Here is a 12473-nt window from a genome sequence, read left to right as displayed (position 1 = left end):
AATCAGTAAGATGAAAAACCCAATGTAAAATTTAGAAGAGGCCCAATCTCATAATAATTGAATGTACAGAAAATAATGATTTTCACTTATTAGACTGGCAAAATTTTAAATGTCTGATGATAATCAGAGTTGGTTAGTAGGTAGTAACTATTAAAATTTAAAATGCATGTTTTTCCTATCTTAAAAAAAACTTTCCCTTTACCTTACTTCCCTCTCAATCTACCCACCCCATTTGTCTTTTCCTTCACTGCAAAATTTAACAAATATTTCAAAGCCCCCTTCTCTAATTTAGTACCATCTACATATTCTTGCTAAAAATTGGTTTCGTTCTCCCTCACTCTACTCAAACCATTTTTCTCTAAAATGTCAAATGCCAAATTCAATGCCTTCTTTTCAGTCCTGATCTTCCCACACCTCTCTGTGACATTTCATTTGGCACTACTGACAATCCCCTCCTTAAATACTCTACTGTTTTGGCTCTGAAACTATATACTATTGGGTCTCTTTCTCATATTTTCTTCCAATTGTATTCATCTATTAAGAGGTAGTGTTTTTTAGATTTCTATCCTTGATCATGACACCTTATACACTCTTTCCTTAGGCAATCTCATCCACACCAGTGTATCTAACTACTGACTGTATTACGTATGATGATTTATTATCTACGCTCACACCTACATCTCTGCCCTGACCATCTCAAATTTCACATTTAAATTTTTCAATTGTTAACATTTTTGCATAATGTTCTTTAATTCACTATGTTCTCAACCTATTCTCTATTTCAAATCCACCTTCCTACTCACCAAAGTCAACTTTTTTCCTGTATCCTCTCTCCTGGCATGCCCGTCTCCCCTCTAACTATGACATCAGCAAGAAAAAGATAAATTTAAAAAACTCTCAATTTTAACAGCCAATAACTTAAGGGGGAAATATGAAAAAATTCCTTTTAAAAATAAGAAAAAGGGATCCCATGATCACTACTTCAATTTGACACCCTGAGGTCTCAGCCACTGCAGGAAAAAAAAAAAAAGGTATAAAGTTCTGAAAGAACAAAACTATCATTCACAAATGCACGGATGTACACTTAGAGACCCCAAATCAGTAAAATGATTAGTTCACTAGTTTATTATCAACATACAAATGTTATCTGTATTTATAACTACCAGCAACAGCCAGAAATGTGATTTTAACTAACGGACACCACTTAGGACATCTTAAGATACCTAGGAAGAAAATCTAACAAACGTGCAAGACCTAATTACCAAAAAAATATACAACTTTGTTACACAAAATGAATTTAAGAACATGCCTCGTTTATGGGAATATTCAACATCATAAAGACATCCATTTTCCCTAATCTGATTTATAATTTCAATGCAATTCCAATTAAAATTCCAGTAAGTTTTTTTAATGGAACTTGATTTTAAAACATATACAGAAGAGCAAAGCCCAACAATAGTCAAGGTATTCCTGAAGGATAAGCTGCCCTCCCAAAAGCAAGACACTATAAAGCTACAGTAATTAAGACGATAAGGGCAAAAAAAACGAAAACTGTTCAGTGGAATGCAATAGAGAACCTAGAAACAAAAATTGTAATTATCTACCTGTAATTTTGCTGTAAGACAGAGGGAGCAATACACATCACCACGGAAAGAAGGAAGCATTCAATGAAGGAGCTAGGACAACTGAATATTTATATGGAAAACAATGAAACTGGATTCTTCACACCACACACAAAAATCAATTCCAGATGAATTAAAGACACATAAAACGCAAACTTTTAAAACTTTCAGAAAAAAAGAAGAGAAATAGAAAAGTATTTTTCTCTCCCTGGGGAAGAGGTAAGAAAAAACATCCTGAAGAAACAAAAAGCATGAACAAAAAAGATGAATATATTATACTAAAATTAAAAACTTGTATTAATCAAAAGGAAAAGATAAGTCTCAAACTGGGAGAAGACATAAGCAATACACAGACCCAAAGAATGGATATACAGAATATAAAAGCAATACCTACAAATATTAAAAGACAAGCCACCCCATAGAAAAATGGCCAAATACTTCATAGAATAGGAAACACATATGGCGAATAAATACAAAAAGGTGGGGCGCCTGGGTGGCTCAGTTGGTTAAGCAACTGCCTTCGGCTCAGGTCATGATCCTGGAGTCCCAGGATCGAGTCCCGCATCGGACTCCCTGCTCAGTGGGGAGTCTGCTTCTCCCTCTGACCTTCCCCCCTCTCATGTACTCACTCTCTCATTCTCTCTCTCAAATAAATAAATAATCTTTAAAAAAAAAAAGGTGTTTGAACACATTACTAATCAGGGAAATATAAATTAACACCTCATTGAGATAATACTTTACTAGATTGGTAAAAAATTAAGAAGAATGATATCAGGTTTTGAAGATGTGGATTAATGGAAAATTTCATGCCTGGCTAACAGGAGTATAAAATCATTTAATCTCTTTGGAAAACAATTCATACCCTATTTTCCAGCAAGTCCAATCTTCAATGTAAGTATATATACCTTAAATTCCTGCTTATATACACCAGGAGAAGTATATAAGAATATTCGTAACAGCAGCTGACACAATCATCTTCTATTTTTTGAACCATTTTTTTCCATTAACTTCTATGACCTCACTCCCCTGTTTTTCCTCCTGTTGCATTGTTTCTTCTCAGTCTCCTTTGCTAGCTTTTTCTTATTCTCATATGCCCTCTAAAAATCAGACTGGCCTGTCTTTCAGCTTCTTCTATCTTCATTTGTCTCCCTAGATGATCTCATCCAGTCCCATGGCTTTACCACTCATAAGCTCCAAACTCCACCCTGAATGCCAGTGTCTTATATCCAAACATCCTGTTCAACATTTCCACTTGGATGTCTTGGGAGTGCAGAAGTCATTCAGGCTGTTCAAAAATATTCCTGTTCTCCTTCCTAGCACTGAATTTCCCCACCTCCTCTGAAATTAGGCATGGTCATTTGACCAAGTGTGGTCAATGAAATGTAAGCTAAACAAAACAATTTTCAAGTAACACTAGTGTCCACTGTAATGTCAAAGTTAATATAGGCCAAACAATCTCCACCTGCATTTCTCTGAATACTCTCCCATCTGAGCAAATGGTGTCATTTATCTTGTCGTTCAGCCCAAATCTGAGTCATTCTTAATTCTTCTGTCTTTCCTGCAACTCCAGACAATTTATTAGTAAGTTCTACTGCTTTACCTTTAAAGTAAATATCAAATCCAACAACTTTTCATCATCTCCACTGCAAATACACTAGTCTCAGCCACACTATTTTCAATAACATAGTGGAAAACTGTGATAATCTACAAACTAGTTCCCTAGATTTCCAGTCTCCTTACCACAGCCCTAAGGCCCTATACCATCCGCTCTTGCCTACTCTGACCTCAATCTTACATTCTCCAGATACTCAACTACATGGGCCTTCCCCAATCACATGAACATGCCATGTTCAAGGCCTTTACATTTGCCATTCCTCTTTGCCTGGCCCATCCCTTCAAATTGTCCAGATCTCTGCTCAAACATCATCTCCTCAGAGAGGCTTTCCTTATCACTCTACCTAAAATACCCACAAATCCCAGTCATTTTATGTGCTAGTTTATCAATTTATTGCTCCAAATTCATTCCTCATTGTCTGCTTTGCAAATATAGAGGTGGGTCCCTTAAATATCTTTTTTCTAGATGGCATGGTGATAGGCTTTATCAGCAGAAGATACTAGAGAGATATTACAAGAGAAGGGGGTTCTCCTTCCTATTTCCTGGTTCTTTAACAATGGCCAGGTTCCTACAGTGCAGGCAGGTTCTCCAGCACCTAGCTCTTGCAGTACAGAAGGTCAGCAGCGCAAGGTCAACATTCTCTCTCCCTTTGGAGGTTTCAAATCAGAGTATATCTGACAAGACATGTCCCCATGAACAACTATCAAGGGTGCTCTAGAACAAGTGCTGATAAACCTTTTCTTAAGGCATTAGATAGTAAATACTTCGGGCTTGCAGATCATAAGGTCATACATAATACTGCCGTTGTAGCAAGAAAGCAGTTATAAACAATATGTAAATAGATTAGGCATAGTTATGTTCCAATTAAACTTTATTTACAAAACAGATGACTGGCCCATGGGCCATGGTTTGCCAATCCCTGCCTTAGAAGGTATATTTCTCCACAAGCTCTGAAGGATGAACTTCCATAAGTTCCACCTGTGTGGCACCAGTGCTTTCTTTGCCACTGAGATGTGATCATACTTTTTATAACTGCCAGTCCTATATTCTTTATAGAGTTCTTACTCCAATCCCCCTGATATAGTAATTCTACTAAACTTACCCTGTTTAAATGCTTAAAAACAGTTCTTTCCTTCTTTTACATTATGTGACATGTCTCCTAATTGGACCCTGATCTCTCTCTTTACCCTGCTTTCTTTTCTTTATGGTACTTACCACTAACTGAAATTATATTATCTGTGTTTGCTTACTTTTTAATTATCAGTGTCCTCCTCTAGAATATAAGCTCTATGAAGCCACTCTGTTCACTACTGAATGAATTCCTAGTACCTAGGACACAACATATTCATGATAAATATCTGTGAGTGATCAAATAAATGAACTGTTGGTCACAGTGGACCAAAATATCTTTTTAGAAGTTCAGCTCTTGAATTATATCAAATGAAATGATGAATGCCCCTTGCTTATATCTGCACGTGCTCTCCCTCTCATACAACCCTCATTCGCTCATATTCTGTGTCTCTGCTTATGGTATTCCTTCAGTCTCCACTCTAAAATTAGTAGATAACCTCTGAGTGCAAAAATTCCACCTTACTGCCATTTAAACCTGTGAGGCTCAAGCAATACAATACAGAACTCTCCCAACACATTCCACAAGGGGCAGAAAGCAACTACTGAGTGAGGTGGGAGAGATGGGTAGCTTCTTTTTAGGTTTTACCCATAAAGGTTGGCAGGCTTCCAAATAATAAGTTGTTACTGCTTGAACTGGTAGTAAGTTAAAAACATCCAAAATAATCTTACTAATAATTTTTTAGTCCATTACTTTAAAACATTTTTCAGAATAGAAATTTGTAACTTTCCTTTTTTTTTATTTTTATTTATTTATTTGAGAGAGAGAGAATGAGAGATAGAGAGCATGAGAGGGAAGAGGGTCAGAGGGAGAAGCAGACTCCCTGCTGAGCAGGGAGCCCGATGTGGGACTCGATCCCGGGACTCCAGGATCCTGACCTGAGCCGAAGGCAGTCGCTTAACCAACTGAGCCACCCAGGTGCCCAGAAATTTGTAACTTTTCTTAAAACAGTCCATTAACTTAAGGTTCACCAACCATTCCTTCTGAGTCTCTCATTCTCTCTTATGTATACAAATAAAAAATACTAGTCGTCGGGCGCCTGGGTGGCTCAGTTGGTTAAGCGACTGCCTTCGGCTCAGGTCATGATCCTGGAGTCCCGGGATCGAGTCCCGCATCGGGCTCCCTGCTCAGCGGGGAGTCTGCTTCTCCCTCTGACCCTCCCCCCATCTCATGTGCTTTCTCTCTCATTCTCGCTGTCTCTCAAATAAATAAATAAAATCTTTAAAAAAAAAAAAAAATACTAGTCGTCAATGAATCTTCCAACATTTCTGTAGGCTCATCTAAGGTGGATTTTACTCCTATTCTGCCACAGCTGTGGCTTTCTTGTTTTTACTTGAGAATAGTGTAATAATGCAATGGTTGCTGGGAAGTTCAAGATGATACCCAAATATCAAGTTCTGGATGCTCAAATTCATCCAAAATAGCTAGAAAGCACTAGACCAATACTGGTTTTGCTCCATTTCCTTCCTATTTCCTCATTTGTCTCTGCTGATTTGAGAGGGATGGAGAAATAGAAAATGTCAAAGGTCATAAAAAGGTGGACCAAATAGGTATGAGGTCTTTTTTTTTTTTTTTTAAGATTTTATATATTTATTTGTCAGAGAGAGAGATCATAGGGGGAATGGCCGGCAGAGGGAGAAGCAGGCTCCCCGCTGAGCAAGGAGCCTGATGTGGGACTCAATCCCAGGACCCTGGAATCATGACCTGAGCCGAAGGCAGCTGCTTAACCGACTGAACCAACCAGGCATCCCCCCCTTTTTTTTAAGTAGGCCCCACGCCCACCATGGAGTTCAGTGTGCAGCTTGAACTCACAACCCTAAGATGAAGACCTGAACTGAGATCAAGAGTTGGACGCTTAACCGACTGAGCTACCCAGGCACCCAGGGTACGAGGTCTTTAGTGGAAATCATTTCTTGGTCTTCTCAAACAATCTGAAGAACAGAGACAAAGGTAATAACATTAATAAAACAATGACCTCCAGTTCTTTCCTGCTTTTGTAACTACTTCACTTCAACATACACTATCAAATTTCAGTTAACAGTAAAGGCTGTTCCTCACGATCAATGGCAAGAACTTCCAACTTCCACAACCTCTTGTCCCTGAATATCAAGTTTCTGCAGTTGCTTCCAAGTTAAACCGGTACCTTCTGTTTAGGACTCAGTTACACTTAAAACAGCTTTAGGTAGTCCAACAGTATTATCTCTGTCCCTGATTCTGGCAACTGACTGCCTACCAGAGCCAAAATAGCTATAGGAAATGTAAAAACAAAAAAGAAAGAAAAAGAAACTTTTCAGGGGAGAATATGGGAAAAAAATAAAATACGTACAAATGTTTTAAAGACACTCTGGATCTAAAGACATTTCTGTTGTTTGAATCAATAACATATTTAGTATAATTTTGACTGCTCAGAATATTACATTTCTATAATCATGAGAATGGGGGTGTTATTTCATTTTTCTTCATTTTTGCAATACTACAAGTTTCAAGAAAAACTAGTTATATAAGTAAGTCTTCAGGAATATTAAGCCAAGCTTTTCAAACTGCAGTTGGTTTTTTCCCCTTACCCTACACTCAAGCTAGAGGAGTAAATTATTTTCCACAAGCGAAAAAAAAATTGCATAAAAGATTGGTTTCCAAAACATCTGCTGCTTCTAAAAGGTCTTAATATGATTTTCACTCAAATAGTATAAATGCTAAATTGCCTCAACAGAAATTCAGCAAAAATCTATTTGAAGGAAACCAGAAACAACCATAAATAGCAACTTCTAAAAGATGAGAGTAATTTGCTTTGTTTTTTCCATTTAACATCATTGTTTATTTAGAGTTTTACCTTTCATTTCATTGTTAACACTGCTTTTGGAAAAATCTGTGGGAAAGTAACAGAGACAAACTTCCTAAGCAACCAAGCTAAGCCCTAAACAACATTAATCCAGAATTGTTCACTGACTTGCAAAAGTGTAACATTTTGATATAACACTAAATATTGTACCAACCTATATTAAGTGAAGTGCTGATAACGGAAGACTGATCTGGGAGGTCTGAAATCTATGTTAAGAGTCCCACTTCCAATAATGGCTAGCTTTGTAATTATGGAGAAGAAATCTAACCTAAGCCTCAAATCCTCATCTATACAATGATGAGGCTAAAGTGGATTATCTCTAAGATTCTTTTCAGGCACAATTCTTTATCATTCCCACCATTTCCATGACATATTCTAAGGATTTCACTGATTCATCAGACATTTATTAAATACCTACTGTGTCCTTGGCACAGGCATGGTATCTGCCCTCACTGAAGTTATATTTCAATTGTCCCATTATGTAGTAGAAAATGAGTAAAACATAAGCCTAGACTTAATAATATGATAAATAAGAATTATTTTTAAATGGCGATACAAGCCAAAAAGGTATGATAAAATCAGCTTGGGTGGGGGAGAGACTCTGAGTCCAATCTCTAATATGAATACAAGGCTGAGTAACAGCAGACTGTGCTGATCCATCCCTGTCAACTTTTAATCCTTCTGACTGATGAAAAGCATGAGACATCTGTTTATTTTTAAGTGTATGCTGGCGGCTGGCTTCCTTATTTTCACCTTTCTTTGTACAACTGTACAGAATTCATCAAACACTTAATATACACCAACCAGCTGATGATAGTGACCTTCAAGAAAATTAAGTCCTAGGAGGGGTATAAAAAAAATGAACAAATGACAGTAATATGAGAAAGAATATGGTGTTACAGTTGTCGAAAACTTCATGTACTCAATACAGTGCTCCCTCTTAAGATAAAAGTAAAACTGAGAGCTCCAAAATAGGAAAGGAAACGAAAAGAAAAGGAGAAAGAGAGGAAGTAACATTTACTCAGCACTTAACAGGTGCCAGGCACTGTGAGGGTAGTTTTCACTTACTCTTCTCCAGCCCTCTACACAAGAAAATACCCCAAACAGATGATCATCTACAGTAAGAAAAATCCACCCCACTCCACAAAATGATTCCAACAGCCTGAGAGTGCATTTGAATGCAAATGCACTGTTTATGTAATAATCATTCTGCTTAGAATCTTAGTATTTGGAACTAGAAGAGTCTTGGATCACCCAGGCAACCCATTCATCTTAAGGACGATGAAACTCAGGGGAAACAAGGTAAGGAGCTTGACTAAGGTCATCCCTGTTTAGTGGCAGAGTTGGGAATCAAACCAATAATCAAGGCATCACATACCACTCTTCCAGCCAGTTTAGTGAAATTCAGTGATTCATTTTAGCTTCTAAGTTACTAAACACCTGTGTATATTAAAGCACTTTTATTAAAATAATCATAAAAATCCGTTTCTACAAATGGCTCAGAATTTCCAAAGAATGATGTACCATATTCCACACAAAATTTCGAAACCTATTGATAACCAGTAACCTGCGTTTACTGCGTTTGAACATTTGCCTACATTCCTGACTGCTCTCCTCATAAAGATTCAGGTGCAAAGCGGAGTGTATTTTTTAGAGAGAATCAGGTCGCTGAGGTAAAGCTTTCTCAGACAAACCCCCGCGCCCAGGGCTGCCTATGCACTCAGCGATTCGTAATCCGCGAGCCCGGAGGGAGGACGGAGAATGAGTGTGCAGTAACGTGGCTCCCGTGCCCTCGGCTCGTCGGCCGCCTTCGTCCTGCCGGGCCGGTTCCGAACGCCGACGGGGCCGGACCGTTACGGGGCCTCCCGGGCCGCGGCGCCCGGTGCGGACCGCCCCTCCCCCACCGCGGCCTGAGCCAGCGGCGCTGGCCGGGACCCCCGCGGCTCCCCGCGCGAACAATACAAGGAGTCCCTTAGCGAGCCTGAACGCCGGGGCCCGCGCCACCCCGCGCCACGGGCCTCGCAGAAGGCATCGAGTCGCAGGCCGCGAGAGACAACCCCACGGGAGGGAGAGAGGAGGCGGTTAGTCAGGGGGTTCGGAGGCCGCCGTGCCCTCAACCCGTACCTGGCTCCAGGTGATGAACTCGTTGGTGTGGGTTTCCTCCACAAGCGTCCATAGCTTGCTGAGGAAAGCCGGCACGTTCGAACTCTGCTTCATTGTTAACGAGACGCAGGGATTCCAAATTCTACACCCGAACACGGCGGCGGCGATAGCGGCGGCGGTGGCGGCGGCGGCGGCGGCGGCAGCTGCTGCTCCGGGAGAACGCCCACAACGCAGGCGCAGCAGCTCTCGAGCCCCGCCCCCCCAGCCTTGCCGAGCGCGCAGCGAGGCTGGGTGGACCGGCGGCCGCACATGATGGACAGGTCTCGGCGTTCGGCCCCTGCGCGCTCGTCCCGCGCTGGTCCCGTTTCCGACCAACCCCAGGCGCGGACCGCACGACAAAGAGAAGCGATAGGATGCTGCGACGAAGAGGGGGTGGGAGCAAAGGGGGCGCTGCCTTCTCATTCGCCTTTTATATAGGAGCCGTCACTGTAGCGGACCTTAGGCTTAGTGGACTGTGTTTGGTTGTTTCACGTGGAAACGGCTTTGGGTTTCTGAGCTGTGGCTGGGAGGCTACCGAAAGTCTTCAGGGGTATTTCAGCCATCAGTTGGGCCGGCAAAGTGTGATTTGGGCTAGTCAGGAGGAAGTATAATAATTCACATGGAGGGTGGGGGGAGGGTAGGGAAGCAGCTTTCCAAACATGATGCTAGGCCCCAATTTGAAACTGTCTTAAAAATAGTAAACCCTGCCCTTAAGTTTTCATTAGGAGAAAATGGTTCCATTAAAATATGTTTATCAAAAAGAGGAATTTAAATATTAACTCACTCTTAATTATGTACTACAGTGAACCATAAACGGCAATAGGCACCTTACACACTGTTGTTGTTTTAAATTTTATTATGTTAGTCACCATACAGTACATCATTAGTTTTTCATGTGGTGATCCACGATCCATTGTTTTCATATAACACCCAGTGCTCCATGCAGTACGTGCCCTCTTTAATACCCATCAGGGGGCTAACCAATCCCCCCTCCCCCTTTCCCTCTAAAACCCTGTTTCTCAGAGTCCATAGTCTCTCATGGTTCATCTCTTCCTCCAATTCCCCCCCCCGTCATTTTTCCCTTCCTTCTCCTAATGTCCTCCAAGCTGTTCCTTATGTTCCACAGGTGAGTGAAACTATATGACAATTGACTTTCTCTGCTTGACCTATTTCACTTAGCATAATCTCCTCCAGTCCCATCCATGTCGATGTAAAAGTTGGGTATTCATCCTTTCTGATGGCTGAGTAATATTCCATTGTATATATGGACCACATCTTTATCCATTCATCTGTTGAAGGGCATCTCGGCTCTTTCCACAGTTTGGCTATTGCAGACGTTGCTGCTATGAACGTTGGGGTGCATATGGCCTTTCTTTTCACTACATCTGTGTCTTTGGGGTAAATACACAGGAGTGCAATTGCTGGGTCATAGGGGAGCTCTATTTTTAAATTTTTGAGGAACCTCCACACTGTTTTCTAAAGTGGCTGTACCAACTTGCAGTCCCACCAACAGTGTAAGAGGGTTCCCCTTTCTCCACAACCTCTCCAACATTTGTTGTTTCTTTCCCTGTCCATTTTTGCCTTTCTAACTGGTGTAAGGTGGTATCTCAGTGTGGTTTTGATTTGAATTTCCCTGATGGCTAATGATGAACATTTTTTCATATGTCTGTTAGCCATTTGTATGTCTTCTTCAGAGAAGTGTCTTTTCATATCTTCTGCCCACTTTTTGACTTGATTATTTGTTTCTTGGGTGTTGAGTTTGAGACGTTCTTTATAAATTTTGGATACCAGCCCTTTATCTGTAGTGTCATTTGCAAATATCTTCTCCATTCTGTGGGTTGCCTCTTTGTTTTGTTGACTGTTTCCTTTGCTGTGCAGAAGCTTTTTATCTTGATGAAGTCCCAAAAGTTCATTTTTGCTTTTGTTTCACTAGCTTTTGGAGATGTATCTTTTTTTTTTTAAAGATTTTATTTATTTATTCATGAGAGACAGAGGGAGAGAGAGAGAGAGAGAGAGAGAGAGAAGCAGAGGGAGAAGCAGGCTCCCAAGGAGCAGGGAGCCCGATGTGGGACTCGATCCCAGGACTCTGGGATCATGACCCGAGCTGAAGGCAGACGCTTAACCATCTGAGCCACCCAGGCGCCCCTTGGAGATGTATCTTGAAAGAAGTTGTTGTGGGCAATGTCAAAGAGGTTACTCCCTATGTTCTCCTCTAGGATTTTGATGGATTCCTGTCTCACATTGAGGTCTTTCATCCCCTTTGAGTTTATCTTTGTGAATGGTGTTAGAGAATAGTCGAGTTTCATTCTTCTGCATGTTACACGCTGTTTTTAATTCAACATTGAATGCCAACTGTATGCCTAGCAAAAAAGACATAGTTTCACTTGTGCTCTTTTAATAAATTAAAATAATTATTTCTGCATATACTTAACAAGTATATTCTTGTTTCCCAGAGATTGTCTGATATAGTGGGGGGAAAAATTGGGCAAGGAGTCAGCATATTTGAATTTAAACCCAGTTTCAAGGACACTTCAGTGGATATTAAATTACACTGGTTCTGTGTAATTTAGAGTAATCCCTTATTCTGTCTGTGTAATCCCTTCCCTATTTCCTCATTGGAAATAAGACTATTCCTCTTTTTACCCATGTAAGATAATATTAATAGGTGTAGCAATATAAAATATTGTACAAAATTAAACTTTTATTTTTTGCAAAAGTCAGCATATGAATACAAGAATTTACAAAGAAGTCAGAGATAACATTTTATACAAAATTCACCACAGGATTGGTTTATTTCCTGGGTGCATGTAAAATAATACATAAAAAAATTAAATACAGGCAATTTCCAGTGAGCAAATATTTATTGAATAGTGACTTCATGTTCAGCCCTCGTCTGCTTGCTGAAGCAAAATCAGATATATGGCAGGATACATCCAATATATCTGCATTGAAGAACTAATATTTGAGAGCACTTATATATGTCTAGGGCTTTATATATATTATCTCTCCTAATTCTCACAACAACCCAACAAAGCTGATTTTATCATCCCATTTTTCCAATGAAGATTCTGAGGCCCAAAAGTGAATTAATTTACCTGTAATGTAGCTAGTAAATGAGAGAGGGAA

At 40.1% G+C, this 12473-nt stretch overlaps 1 protein-coding gene across 6 annotated transcripts in view; it reads right to left on the bottom strand.

Annotated features, from left to right (window-relative positions):
* Positions 1-9528, bottom strand: part of HSF2 (heat shock transcription factor 2) — a 45135-nt gene extending 35607 nt beyond the window's left edge. For all 6 annotated transcript variants that reach the window (XR_012378552.1, XR_012378553.1, XM_025865036.2 and 3 more), the window contains exon 1: positions 9330-9528. Coding sequence is in view for 4 of the 6 variants with exons in the window: in XM_025865036.2 (XP_025720821.1) it covers positions 9330-9422 (93 nt within the window). In the remaining 2 variants the exon portion in view is untranslated. The remainder of the gene's footprint in view (positions 1-9329) is intronic.
* Positions 9529-12473: the final 2945 nt, after the last annotated feature.

The sequence above is a fragment of the Callorhinus ursinus genome, unplaced genomic scaffold, assembly GCF_003265705.2.
Source record: "Callorhinus ursinus isolate GAN/ISIS: 27379988/994484 unplaced genomic scaffold, GSC_fseal_2.0 scaffold6, whole genome shotgun sequence".
Lineage (NCBI taxonomy): Eukaryota > Metazoa > Chordata > Mammalia > Carnivora > Otariidae > Callorhinus > Callorhinus ursinus.
The sequence above is the reverse complement of the archived record's forward strand: the minus strand, read 5'-3'. Positions and strand labels throughout refer to the sequence as shown.